Raw genomic sequence first — 15229 nt, 5'->3', positions numbered from 1 at the left:
CCCATTTGTCTGTTGATTCTTACTCCAGAATTCATGTTTTAGTTACCATTAACTTTACAGTACATTGCAATGTCTACTAGAGAAAAACCTGCTTTACTGCTCTTCTTTTTCTAAATGTTTAAACTCTCTCATTATATTTATTATTCAAGATGAACTCTAGAATATTTGGTCAAGTTTCCAGAAAATGACAGAAGCAACATGATTTCGATTAGAATTGTATTAAATATGTAAATTCATTTGAGAAGAATCGAAATGCTGAGAGTATCCATTCTTCCTTTCTAGGAAGATGACGCTTATCTCCACACATCCGAGTCTACCTTCTATCTACTCTGGGAGTTGTATTGTTTTTCCAGTACAGAGTCTATATAATTACTCAATCAGTTTATTTCTGGATATTTTATGTGTTGGTACTATTTTGAATAATCTTTATCTTCATAGTTTCTAAATGATTATCACTATTATATCAAAATGTTAGTTACTGATTTTTATATATTTATTTTACATTGAGTCAACTAACTCAACTCATAATTTCTAATAATTTTTCAATGTTTCTAAGAATCTTTGCTTTACTATGTAAACAGTAATTTTACCTGTTGATATCATTTTTGTCTCCTCTTTTCTATATCTTACTTTGAACCAGGTATTAGTAGGCTGTCATGAGTGAAACTGTAGACAACCTTGTCATGATCCTGGTTTTAAAGAAAATACTTTCACAACGAGAATAATAATTGCTAATTTTTACTCAGTGCTTTCTGTTTTCCAGTCACTTTGCCAAGGGGTTTAACTACATTACTTCCTTCCATCTTCAATCATTTTAGGAGAAAGTTACTATTGTAATCCCATTTTAAAGACAATGAAACTGAGAGTTTAGAGTAGAAATATATCCAAGGTTATCCAACTAGTCAATGACAATGCAGGATTTCAACGCCACATTGATTTGACTCCAGAGCTCATGCTTGTCATATATTAGTATTTCAAGTAAGCGTGATTTGTTGATAGGAGTTTTTAAGGAGGGCTTTGAGATTTTTTTCTTGTCTCTTTTGGTGTTTTGTTTGTTTGATTGAATATTTGAGCTGAGAAGATGGGAGAGAGAAGAGCAGGTTGCTTCTCGGCAGGCAGAACATAGACATGAAGAGAACACTGAGTACATTAATGATGCAAGAAAAGTACAACAGAAAAATGCTTCCCCATAGTTCCACAAGTTGTGTGTGGACACCAAAATCAATTACTAATGAAAAGAATATATTTTAAAGGCCAAAAAATTGCATCTTAGAGTTTTAGTATTATTACAACACAAATAAAGCTATATTATGTAACCACTTGCCCATTTCAGTTTCAAAAATTTCTCAAAGAGCATTTTGGTCTCATTAACTCAGATCTTTGAGTCACTGAATAGTAAGGCAAAAGGTGGGGTTAAGGTGATTTGTGCTATTTAAGGCTCATCTTGGCAAGAAGCTGAGTTGAGGGAGACAGTGTGCCTCCTTTTCCAGTGTGAAAAAAGGAATCCAGCAATGCAAAAAATAAAGTCTTTAAAAGTGTTACACAAAATTATGTATTTCTGCAGCATATCATCCCAGGCTTAGTGGCTGTGTAATAGCCCTGCTGGACACCCACCACTGCAAGAAGATCGTTTGCAAAGCATTATGATCAGCACAGGAAATATGAAGGTCTTACTTTTCCACCAGACAATTTCAATTGTCGGGGTTGGTAGGAAAAGTGTTTCCTTAAAAATCATTACATAAAAGTTTTTAGCTTTGAGTGCTAAAAGAGTTTTCAGCATTTAAAGGGCCACACTCTTTTATAGGAAGGGGACAATTGATTCGCGCCAATTAGGTGTTCACGTAAGAAAACCATTTTTTTTTTTAACAAGCTTTAGGAACACTTATCCTTGACCAGTGAACAGAGAGATGGTTTGATCTGAGGAAACACACACAGGATTGTGCTTCTGACCTCGGTTTTAATCCTGGCCCTTTTGTGCAGGGCTCTTAACCCGTCAGCTCTGGGTCTATTCGTTTAACCATTGGTAATAATAACATTGCTGCCATTTCCTTGATAAGGCTTCTGTGAGATTGAAAAAGGGGTATACATGGAAAAGTGCTTTTGAAAACTGAAATACACTTGATATGTGTAAGGAAAGATCCAACAGTTTCCAGGACACTCTCCCTGAAGAGTAGTCATATTTATTGCTCACCCGAACTCCTCTGAAAAAGACAGTCATTGGCAGTAATGGAGTTCTGCAGAGAGCCAGCCTGTTTCCATTTCAGCTCAAAGCCCTTGAGGCAGCAAACTTTCAATCCAGGCATTGCCCCTGAGTCCCAAGTAAATTGTCTGTTTCCCCAATATATGTGGTGAGCATTTAAACAGATCATATTCTTTTATCAGGCAGTGAAAATCAAAATTTAAAGGCTAAAGGAAGGATGACCTATTTTACATGGACTTTATGAGAGGCTTTAGAGAGAGCCGTCACGTGATCCTAGGACAACTTGATAACGTCAGCTCTGGGTCACCACATGGCTCCCTTTTCCCTCAATCCCTTCGGCCAGTCATTTCTTTTATACACTGTACAGTGGCTCCGTGTACTAGGGACTAGCTTAAATCGAGCTTGAGACAGGGGCCATGGAATGATTGAGTAGTGAATTAGATAGAAAATTGCAGCTTTTGCACCATAAGTGAGAGAATTGCTGCATTCAACCAGTTGCTATGACTTGAGGATTTCTCACTTCTTTTGACTTTTTTTTTCACAGACAAACATGATGTCAAACATATTTGTCTCTTTAGATACACAAGAGTTGCCTGTTGCCCTCGACCTTCTTTTAAAATCTTCCCTCCACATCTCAAATACTCCTTTGCCATCATCGGCATAAGTTGTGACATATGAAAATCAATGTTGAAGAAAGAGTTGGAGGAGGGAAAAGTTCAAGTCTTAAACCCACTCAAGGTTCATTGGGCCCCCATCAGAACAATCAGCCATGAAAGTGGGACGCAGGAGTACAGGAGGCTGAACATAAAAGGCAAAGATACCACAGAGAGAATTGATTTCTTATATTGGTTATTTGGGTTTTACACAAATTTGTACCAAGAGATACATAAAATTGAGTCAAACTTGAAAACTGTAAAATCACTGGATTGGTTTATTTGCATTTGTTCATTCACGCATGAGCACAACTAGTTGTTCTAGAACAGGCAGATGACGGCACTGGTTATATATGGCCACTTGATTTCAGCACACATGACTTGAGCCTGCTCTATGCCTGGAAGTGTGCTAGGCCCTGAGAGAAATAGGCAAATGAGTAAGATTTAGATTCTGGCCTCCAGGGATTGATACATAGCTCTGATTCCAGACAGTGAGAAAACTACTGGGAGAGAACCATCAAATGCTTTGGCTGTCTCCCTAACTGAGGTATAGCTTTTTACAGTAGACATAAAGCCCCATGAGCATAGATTAGGCTAAGGATAAGGCAAACACCTCTGCAAGTCTTCCAAGTCCCCAGAAAATCTGATGACACCCAGATGGAAGGACCTCTCCCCAGTGCCTGTCTACACTGCACAACACAACTAACCACTCAGCATTCTTCAAACATAACGACACATTTACTCTTCCAGGTCTTGTTCACAAGCCTCCTTCTACTTAGAACACTTTGATACCATCTTTGCCAACCTAGAAATCTGATTATTTCCCCTGCGGCCCAACTCAGTGATCCTTAGGGAGAAAATGCTCAGTGAGATGTCATTCCAAGGTCTCTCCCAGCCTCTAAGTCAATGATATTTGAACCTAAGAAATACATAGAACAATTCACCTCCGTTGAACCATGAAGCCATTCCTGATGCCCCAAGGCATAATTAGGCCTCTGAACTTCCATCCCACATGCTTCTTCTGCTACTATAGGACTAAATGCACTGAATTGTAAGTAGTTGTTTGTTAGCCATTTACTAGTTTATCCTTCCAAGTAGAATGAGTAAAACTCAAGGGCAGTGTCTGCATCTTATTTCATTTTTGTCCTATCTAACAAACAGTCATGTGGCCATAGCTAAGTGTCAATTACTCTTCCAAGTGCATTGCATGTGTTTCTTCATTTAGTCCTTACCACAGCCCCATGAGATATATTACTATCATTATCCAATTTTGCCCGTGAGGGAGCTGAGACACAGCAAGTTTAAGTAACATGCTCATGGTCATACAGCTGAGTGGGTAACCAGCCTGGTTGTTAACCAGGCTCTTACCTGTTCCTTTATGCTGCCTTTTACCTATCTTTGTACCCTCAAGGCTTGGCTCAGAGGTCCAGTATGTGGAGCTCACTACATGCATATTAGCTGATTAAATGACTGAGCAGGTGACCAATCAGTACTGGTTAGTTCTGGCTAGACCCTCCTGCAAAGTTCTAGGCTATAGAAGTTAGGGATAATAAGCAGATTTTGAGACGGTTCAGAAAAACTCAAGAAGATAGAAATGAAGAATTATACCTACGGATTTAGGTTGCTTAGCCTTGAGAGCAAAAGCCGAAGGCTGGTTTCATAATGATCATCAAGAAAGGAAGGCTGATTCGTGAAGACAGTGACTGAGCTGTTTTTCTCCACCTCCGGGGAGGAGAAAGGAGCAGAACTGTGTCTAAGCCGCAATGGGCAGAGTTTAAATCCAAACAAGGAAGAATTTCCTTGGCCTAAGTATCATTTGTTAGACCTAGGAATGAGTTATAGAGAGAGGCTCCATTAGGTTATCTGTCTTCAGCCTTTTGGACTTGCTTCTGCTCAGAGTGAGGAACACATAGAATGAAAACAAACAATACAAGGTCTCCCCCAGCCTTATGAATCTGATATTTGAATCTAAGAAATACATCAAACACTTCGTCTTCTTTGATTCAACAAATGAAAAAATGAATTGATGAATGAACATGTCCCACATTTAAAAGGCAGTAACAAAAAATTACAATCAGCAATAAGAAAAGGGGTCTTCTTTTGTGCTACAGATGTAACAATAGAAGAAAAATAGAACTTATTTAAGCTCTTCTATGGCAGCTATGATCCAACTATCTCTTGCTAGGTCCATCATCCTCTTAACATAAAATTAGAAAAGGTCAGTCTACATCCTCAGGTGCTGGCTTTGACCCATCATCACCATTTACTAACTTGATAGATGACAATATCTTGATGCATATTTCTTTAAACATGAAGTAAACTCAAAATATGAACCACTATTTCATCAATGTCCAATCTAAAGCACTTTAAACAGGAAGAAACAAATCCTTCCCCGAGAACAGGAAACAACATCAAACCTACTTATTTTTTTTTCCTACATGAAAACTGAAACACGAACTAGTAATGGAATTGAAAGAGAAGGTAGACAGTACACAAATCTATATCCATATTTGGTACTATTTCAAAACCACGATTCTCCTTTATTTTCTGTTAATGGCAATAAAACCTTATACTTGTAGAATGTTTTACAGTAATAAAAGTTATTTAAAACAAACATTATTTCACTGAATTTGTACCTGAAAGGTAAGTATCTTCCTTTTCATCTTATAGAAGCAGAAACAGCTCAGATAAATAAGGGACTTGACTGAGGTCACCCTGATAGTCCTTTAGCCAGGCCTTCTCACTTCTAGATTGACCATTTCAGGTACACCTGTGCTGGGTGCCTGGTGAGCACCCAGTACACCTTACCATGTACTGCTTCTATTAATAGAGAGCTGTGGTGTGGCCCTATAAAACCTTGAGAAATTCAGCTGGTCTAATGATTTTGGGAGACCTGGGATAAAAGAAACTGCTGAATCTGTTCTGAGTACAGAACATCCACTATCAGTGAGAGCCTGCATTCTAACTCAGGCTTTCCCTGCTTGCAAAATTATCTTCTCGTGAAAAACCTGGCTCAGATGCCATCTACTCTGTGAAATTGTCCCTATTCCCCTTGCTCCAGGTAGAGGGACATAATCCTATAAGCTCTGGATCCAGGCTGCTTGGGTCTCAGTCCCATGTACTAATTAAGTGATCTTACCCTCTCTTAACCAGCCTCATCTACCAAATAGGAATACAACTAATATTCCCCTTATTCAGAGATGGTAAGGAGTCAGTGATTTTATATCAGAAAAATGCTTCCAACAGCTCTTGGCACAAAGTAAGCTCTGTGTTTGTTAATTATCATTGTTAACTATTCCTGAAATTATTGTCATTGGTAACTATTCCTGCAATTATTACCTTCTCTGAGTCTTCACAGGGCTTTGTTTATCCTCCTGATGTATTACTCATATTTTTTATAACTCTTCTCCACGATTTGGTTAGTTATTATCCACCCCATCGTCAGCCCAGAGACCTCAGTTTCTCTTCCAATAATCTCTCTTCAGATCTCTTTTCAGATGAAGGCACTGATACCCACTTATATCTACTGCCAGCTGAAGCTGGCCTGGCTCTGCAAGGTTTTTCTCCTCCTGCCTCTTTAGATTTATCTCCCACCATTCCTGCCTCACCCTGAATGGCTGGTGTCACATCCAACTGCATGCTCCTCAACACACACTTCGACACTGCTCTCTTTCCTATGTCTGACGTAGGCTCTCTTTTGCCTTGAATTGTCTTCCCAGTTCTTTGCCCGGCTTAATTCCTTTTCTTTGTTTACGAATTAGCTCCATGCAACTCCCAAGACAGATTGGAGGCCTATCTACAATGCTCCCATGATACATGGAGCATTTGGTGGTTGTCCTATCATCATAAGGACCTGCTGTGCTCTCCCACTGTTGACCTTGCGTTCTAGGGCAACATCCTCAGTCACTTTCTCATCTCCTTAAGTATGGATGTGCTTTGCACATGGCGGAGGGGGGCGGTATTCAAAACAACATTGAATGGCTGGTCTCATTAAATAGATAATAGATAGATAATGACACATACTGTGCATTTGATGGGTCACCAAGCAGTGCTTACTGATGTGTTCTTCTAAACACTTTCAAGAAAGTGATTCATTTAATCTCCATGACAATCTTATAAAGTCGCTACTATAATTATCCCCATTGTATAGGTGAGAAAACAGAAGCGAAGTGAGATTTGAAAACTTTACCAATGCTACACAGTTAGGAATTAAGGACACCAAGGTTAGAACTCAGAGGTCTGTCTCAAGATCAATAGGTTCTTGATGCATGTGCTACAGTACCTGTTCAAAAAGGGTATCATAATAGTAAAGATATCTAAACAGACATAGACAATATGTTCTAGTTCCAATTTTACAGATGAGAAAGTTGCGGAAGAAAGTTTATGGAGAAGCAGTTCAGGGGGAAAAAGGTAGAAAGCTGAACTGGAAGATGATAACGCTTGCTCCTCACTAGCCAGTGCTGGAACTTGGGCCAATCTCTTATTCTCCCTCTTCATGTAAAATCGAGACCTTGGGAACCTGTCTCTGCTTCCTTCCAGATCAAATATCCAATTTCACTTAGCTTTGGCAAACATTCATCCGGGGCTTATTGCGCACCAGGCTCTGTAATGCACCTTTATCCTTGAGGAATTCACCTTTTTGTGGGGAGACAGGCACAGATACACAATATTTCTAGACCAGTTCAAAATGGCCACAGTGCAGTGACATGGGTTGTTTTAAAGGAAACCATCCCAACATGAAACATTATCCAGACATGAGGCCTTGGCCCCTCCATAATATTTTCCATCTAACAACTGGCCAAAACAATGACGTATCATCAAGGATCCATCCCATCTTCCCTCCAAGTCATCACCCAAGCATAATCACCTCAGTTTACAAGTAAAGAAGCCAGTGATCAGGCTAAGTTTGCCTGTGGTCATACAGCTCCCTGGTGGCATAAGCCACTGCCATCTCTGTCCCTGAGCACTCTCCCAGAACTGAAGTAGGCTATGGGGGACAGAAGCATTAACTGTGCTACAGCTGCTGTTGGTGTTCCAGGATGGTTATATGCTTAAATGGATTTTCAGATTTACAGTTGATTCTAGAAATTGCATCTAGTTCATTTCCAACTCCGTAAGTAAAAGCTGGTTCACTTAAGGCAAACAGCATCCAATTAAAATACATTCTGTAGAAGTGAATGAGCAAGGCATTTTACCCAACTCTCGACTTATTAAAAAAAAGAAAATCCTATCGGGGAAGTTCTCAAAGAGCAATCCCATCACATTATTGTGAGATGAAAGAGTTAAAGTACGAATGATAAAATATAATGTGAAAATATACTCTGAGGCCAGGTGTGGTGTTTCACACCTGTAATCCCAGCATTTTGGGAGGCCGAGGCAAGAGGATCACTTGAGCCCAGGAGTTCAAGATTAGTCCAGGCAACATACAGAGATCCCAACTCTAAAATAAATAAAAGATATTAAACATTAGCCAGATGTGAGGTATACACTTGTAGTCCCAACTACTCAGGAGGCTGAAGTGGGAGGATCACTTGAGCCCAGAAGGTAGAAGCTGCTGTGAGCCATAATTGTGTCACTGCACTCCAGCCTGAGAGACAGAGGGAGATGCTGTCTAAAAAATAAAAATAAAAAAAGAGAGAAAAGAAAAGAAAGAAGAAGAAGGAAGAAAGAAAAAAGGAAGAAAAAGATGAGGAGGAAACAAAGAAAATATACTCTGAGAAGCAGTCTTGGGTAAGTGGGATACAGGTTTCAATGTCAAGCCAAATGCGTCCATACCCCTTTTCAGCATCTCACTAGCTGTATGACTGTGGGCATGTTCCTTAACTTGTTCCTTAACATGTTCCTTAACACCTTAACACCTTTGCCTCCATTTCCCTACTTGTACAAAATAAATAAATAGTATCTGTCTGCCAGAGTACTTGTAAGAATTTTAAGTTTAGTTTAGTGTCTGGCATAGAGTAAGGGTTAAAAAAATAAACTATTAAAAAACATTTTATTAAAGACTTAATGATTCAGAGATTGATTATTTCATTAGAAGATCATCATGCTTTTTCCCTTTCTTCCTGCCTGCCCACATCACAGCTGCTTGTAAGTTATTATTCCATCAGATAAATAATGAGATAAAATTTAATTCAGATGGCATAGCAACAAAAGTGGGAATAGGATAGGCACTGGAGTCAAACAGGTGTGAACTGAGACCCTGAATGGCTTTGGGCAGGTTATGTAACCTCTCTGAGGCTTGCTTTTCACATCTGTGAAATGGGGATAATCATATCTACCTTCTAGGCTTCTTACAAGGATTGAAATATGTGTGTATGTGTGTTCACTCTCTCACACACATACAACTCCTAGCACTGTGGTGGGAAAATACTAGGTAAGTGGAAAAGTACTGAATCAGCTCCAGTAAGAAATATAGTACTTGGCTAAACTAAAGCTTCAGCACCCATCACAATTCATTCTTAAATAATCTTTACTTCCCTAGCTACATTACTACCATGGATGGCCAAAAGAAGTCATCCTCACCACAAAGGCCTTGCCTCGGGGGCCATCAGATTTAGTTTCCTCTCTTAGGGACAGCTTTGGTGTCAACTGAAGTAGGTTACTCCAGGCATATGGAAACCCAGCCTAGCAATACGAATGAGTGGGGGCAGCAGGTAGACCTCTTGGGGATGTTCAAGAGGTACAGAAGCAGATGATGCTGTAGCTGACACCCTATGACATACTTTCCACCCAACGACTTGCAGTAACAAGAGTCAGTGAAACCAAATCAGAGACTAGGATGCCCTTTTTCTAACACTACCTCCACTAGCTAGAAGGTGGAGCTCCAGCTATCACAATGGAAATGACAGGGATGAACCAGCTCTACAGGATCACACCTTTGGAGGCAAACAGCACAGGCAATATGTTCATTAGGAGCCTTTTGGTAAATTAATAAGCTGAAGGGTCATGGGATGATGACAGTGCTTTGACACAGGCACTTTTACATGAACATTTGAACTTCATGTTTCTAGTTTAAATATTTTATCTACAGAGATGTCTGAGTCATCTCCTCACATTCTTCCTCCCTTCACTCTCCTTTGAAATAAAGACTATATAAGATGACAACTTTCTAAAGGGAAACATGCAAACAAAAGACAAAAATCCAAAAGTCACATTAATATACCATAAAATATTTGAATATTTGTTTGGACCCCTGGAGACCTACCACATGTCATCCTGAAAGTAGCAGGCAGAGATTTATTTTGTATCCTTTTCTACTTCCTGAATAATGCTCCCACTCAAAGTGAAAGGATTCCAATTTCATGGCAGGCTAGAGGGTGTTTTTTTCTGAAGCTTCTCACCTAACTTCACATTGCATACAACAAAACATACCAGTCAATACCAGTATTACATTTCACTGAAATTTCTGTTGAGGAAGAAATCTTCAGAAAAGGCTCCCTCTTCTTATAAAAGAAAGAATTTTTTAATTGACATTAAAAATCAACTCATTCTGAATTACCATTTTTATATGAAAGTTTCTGTTACAGACAAAATGGAAAATCAGAGTTTCACTTTATCCAACCTCATCCCTAAGAAAAGCTTCATACACAGAAGTGTTCTTTTTTCCATACACTAGCAGCATTATTAAAAAAGAAACAGAAAAAAAAAGCTCTGGCATCAGTCTTCAATATTGTTGTCTAATTAAATGGCAATGGAGTGGATGCGTAAAAATATGCATTAGAGGTGTGTAATGCGTAATGTGAAGAAGAGTAATCAAAGCCATTCAACAGGATTTAGGAAAGGATTTCAGCTGGCAGCTTACGAGACAGGAGCATATAATTTTGCTAATTTGAAATAGGTATTGTAACATATAAACATTACTGCTTTGCATATTTTAATGAAAACTGCTTCTACATCAAAATGAATCCTTTAGCTTGAACTCTCTGCATACCACAGAGCTTCTACCTATTATGAGTTCAGCATAAATAAGGAAGGCACGCAAGCTGCATTAAAAGAATGGTCACCTCATTAAAATAGGTTAAAACCAAGCCCCTATTCCAAGCTACTATAACACCATAAAGTAAGTCTGATGACAGGTGTTGTATTAAATTTTTATATCACAATGAACTTGTACTCACACAAACCAAATCTGCATGTTTCCCTTGATATACACCTGCAACTTGTTAATTCAAGAACCTTTATTAAGAAAGTATAAATTTAGCAAAACCTATAGATTTGTAAAACCCTATTAGCTTGCTTGAGAATCTAGAGTAAATGTATTTGGGGTCTTATTTGCATGGTTTGCAAAGACATGGAAACTACTGATGACTTTTTTCAAAAGGACATGCTTGCAGATAGCACAGTTCCACAAATTGATGTATGCATATTACCCAGACTTGGAGCCGAAAGAGTTGAGAGAGATTTGGGTCCTGTGTGGGGCTGAGGACATCACTTACCTGCCAGCCTGCTTCTCTCTGAAGTACTTTTTTCCAGTCTTCTTCCAGCCTTGGGGAGGTCTCATCCATTGCTGATGCTGCTTGCACAAACTGGATTCGCCAGCGGCTGTTACTCTCTCTCCTTGCAAGCCTTTACCAAAGCAGCAGCCAGGGCAGTCCAGGGGCAGACTGTCGTGGAGAAAATGCCATGCCAGAGGATGAGGGATCGGGCAGGAAGAACCCACCGGGGAACAGATTCGGGACACATGGGGCTACCCAGACAGATGCCAACTGGCCAAGCTGAAGGCCAGCTCAGCCATCAAGCGTCCAGAGATTAGGAACAACCAAGCTCCAGGGTCGGTGGACAATGGGTCATTCTTATGCTTCTGGTGTAAAGGTCAGAAGAGGGAAGTGTGCAGGCTTGCTCTATGCTTTAGAAATATGCATTTCTATGTGTGCTCCCGTCTTCTCCTTGCCCCAGTAGACACACACACACACACACACACACACACACACACACACATGCTCACACACACACCAGAATTTGCATTGTTCTGCCAGGTTGCATCAGTGGGCTGGTGTATCCTAGAAGAAATAAACTATTTTACATAGTAGCAACATTTCATTTGAATACATCTCCCCCAAAAAGCAGCGTATGAATCACTCAGCAGCCAGTGAACATGAATAATAGCAAGCTCCTTTGGGTGAAAATAGACTCATTCCCATAGTTGAATTCTGAGCATCTAGAGTCCCTCCCCTTCCCCCATAAGATGTTCTGCAGGCAGGCATTTCAGTCTGACTGTGGGCCTCGACCCCTTTTCCAAATCAGTATCCAAAAGGATCTGAGGCTTTGGTTGGAATAAACTCCTCAAACTTTAGAACTCAAACCCAGTCAATGCTTCACTAGCACTTCACATGCAGAATGATGTTGGCTCGTGATACTAAGAATTGCCCTTTACCCCTAGAGATTCTTATCTAATTGGTCTAAACTAGGGCCCAAGACATTGGGAATTTTTTTAATGTTCTCCAGATGCACCCAGGATTAGAATCACAAAACTTGGTGCAGAGTATCATTTAAGATATCTCTGATGTAATCACTCATCTGACGCCTGAATCCCCATGACCCGGTCTATACCACTAAATATGGTAAATTCACTACCTACCAAGACAGTCCTGTTCCATGGCTGATAATTTTTGTCCCAAAATGAACTGATTTCCTTCTCTCTGCAACTTCTACCCATGTACGTACTGCTTCTTAATTCTAGAAGGAATGAGACTAAAGCCTATTCTACAGAACAACCCTTCAGAGATGCAAAGACAATGGTACCCCATGCTCCCAACCTTCTACTAAAGTGTCTAATTTTCAGGTTAAATATTGTTAGGTTCCTCAGAAAATGGTGTAAGATGGTTCCAGGTCACTTCTCCATTCTGGTTGCCAGTCTTGAAATGTATTCTACAAGTTCCCGTGCTTGCAGAAGTGATCAAAATATTCTTGCTATGATCTATCATTGCACACACGGCCAAATAATCTCATGCCTTGTTTGAAAAATTGCCACAATATCAACCATAATCATCATAATAAGAGCAACCGACATTTACTGAGCATGGACCTAGGTGTCCAATGTTATGTCATTATTGTGCTCCTGATTTACAGATAAAGAATCCAGGCTGGGTGCCGTGACTCACGCCTGTAATCCCAGCACTTTGGGAGGCCGAGGCAGGCGGATCACGAGGTCAGAAGATCGAGACCATTCCGGCTAACATGGTGAAACCCCGTCTCTACTAAAAATATAGAAAAATTAGCCGGGCGTGGTGGCGGGCGCCTGTAGTCCCAGCTACTGCGGAGGCTGAGGCAGGAGAATGGTGTGAACCCGGGAGGCGGAGCTTGCAATGAGCCGAAATTGCGCCACTGCACTCCAACCTGGGTGACAGAGCAAGACTCCGCTACCAAAAAAAAAAAAAAAAAGAATACAAAAGAGATAAGGACATTTGCCTTGGTGATGAGGCCAAGAGTTAGTTCAGATATAACTCCAAGGTCTACTTGAAGCTAGTCAATACTCTTTCACGATGCAGTCTCAGATCCCATTGGCTCTTTTGACAATCATACCTCATTAATACAGCACTTCCGTCAGTTATGACACTTAAGTTTGTTCTTATCTGAGATTATAAAGAAACACGTTTTGTAGGCTATAAACCGTCATACAAACCTAGTTTGTCATTATTATCCTTTTAGTAATCACACGACTATACCTTCCACCTCTTCTCTAGTAAAGCAGACACATGCAAAATGCTTTACTTGCCCAGTTCCTCCCTTTTACTGAGAATATACAGATGCTTCTCAGAGGTTCTTCTGAGGTGTAAGAGAGAAAGGCCAAGAAGACCAAGGTTCCAGAAAATTTTCCCAGAGACTAGACTCAACGGAAGCCTCACCAGTCATATGGTTCTTCCCCCATTTCCCCTAAATCCTTATCAATAGCATCCCATAAGGACAACTGGGAGCAATTAGTTTTACCATTTGAATTGCATCATCTGCAATGTAGTCATATCTGTTCTTATGGAAGGCAGCACACGAGTGGTTGGAAGCATAGACTTAGATTTGATTATCAGCTCCATTATTTTCTAACTCTGTGTCCCTGGGCAGGTTACTCATCTTCTCTGAGACCTGGTTTCCATGTGTGTAAAGGGGAAGTGTGCGTTACCGTCTCAGGCACGTTCTTGTCCACAAGTATCTAGTTCCCCTCTACTTCCAAGCCCACAGCAAGATAGCATTTCCCTAACCCCCTTAAAATCCAGCATAACCACATGACTTGTTTTGTCCAAGGAAATGTAAGAGGATGGGTATTAATTCCCGGGGTGGGGGAGGGTTCAATAACAGGCACTTGATTCTCAGTCTGCTCTTTCTCTATTGCAGTGATTGCAGATGCATGCGTTGCTAAGCCATGCCTTAACATAGAGGCATACAGGAATGCCGAGCCTGTTCTCAAGGAGAACAGGCACCTTGGAGAGCCACCTGGACCAACGAGAGGCATTATGTGAATAAGAAATAAGCTTCCAGTGTTATTTGTTACAACATAAGCTAGCCTATCCAGAGCAATACACTTTCCAATGCAGAGTGGTTCTGAAAATTAAATTTTAAAAAAATCTAGCTAGAACATAGATCCCAGGCATTGGGTAGTCCTGCAATATTATTTTAAATAGCTTCCATTATAGCCCCAGTCTAGTCTGTTCTTCCCAGACTCTCACACTTCACTATTTTCTCTTCCTTCTCCAGTCTTGATTTTTCCTGTTCATAAGATACCAGCATTAAGTGTCACAGTTTCTAAAGGCGATGCAGAAATATGAATTTTAAAAAGAAAGAGCAAAGCATTCAACAATGCAGTATGCCTTCGTCTCAGAATCCAAACTCAGAACGGCATGACTTCCATGCTACCGATCACTTAGCAAGGAAATTAATGAAAGCAAAGTGAAGCATCAAATAATAAACGTAGCTCTGTATGAATTTGATGCTGATAAAACAAGGTACATGTCTCCAAATTGTAAACATAATGAGAACATACATGAATACAAGAGCTAATTAAACAGCATAGCTTTTATTCACTGTGCTTAAATCAAGCACCAAAAAAAATAAAAAGAATAGGTTTTTTTCTTCTTTGTTGGATGTCTTAATTAAATGAAGGAGAGACTATAAAAATAAACATCAAGGAAAGTATGGATAATGACTCTGGCCAAACCACGACACTGACATTTCACGAACTCTAAGTCTTTTATTTCAAGCTCTTGTGCTTCTTAACACCACACAAACTTGAGCTTCCTCTAGGACACCACTGGGAGATTCTTATTTTGAAATGTTTTCAAATGCAAGTGCTAATAACTAAATGGGAGTCCTAACCCTCATTACTTTAGAATGTGACCCTTATTTAGAATAGGGTCTTTTTTTTTTTTTTTTTTTTTTTTTTTTTTTT

The 15229-nt window shown here is 39.9% G+C and overlaps 1 protein-coding gene across 5 annotated transcripts in view; it reads right to left on the bottom strand.

Moving 5' to 3' along the window:
* The window catches only part of PPARGC1A (PPARG coactivator 1 alpha), a 685332-nt gene that overhangs the window by 296217 nt on the left and 373886 nt on the right, over window positions 1–15229 (bottom strand). For 3 of the 5 annotated variants that reach the window (XM_023223057.2, XM_023223056.2, XM_023223058.2), the window contains one exon: window positions 11289–11456. The exons of the other annotated variants lie outside the window; for them this stretch is intronic. In XM_023223057.2, coding sequence (XP_023078825.1) covers window positions 11289–11357 — 69 coding nt within the window. In that variant the 5' untranslated portion in view covers window positions 11358–11456. The remainder of the gene's footprint in view (window positions 1–11288; window positions 11457–15229) is intronic. 5 annotated transcript variants of the gene reach the window in all.

The sequence above is a fragment of the Piliocolobus tephrosceles genome, chromosome 3 (assembly GCF_002776525.5).
Source record: "Piliocolobus tephrosceles isolate RC106 chromosome 3, ASM277652v3, whole genome shotgun sequence".
Classification (NCBI taxonomy): domain Eukaryota; kingdom Metazoa; phylum Chordata; class Mammalia; order Primates; family Cercopithecidae; genus Piliocolobus; species Piliocolobus tephrosceles.
This window is presented reverse-complemented; position numbering and strand designations above follow the sequence as displayed.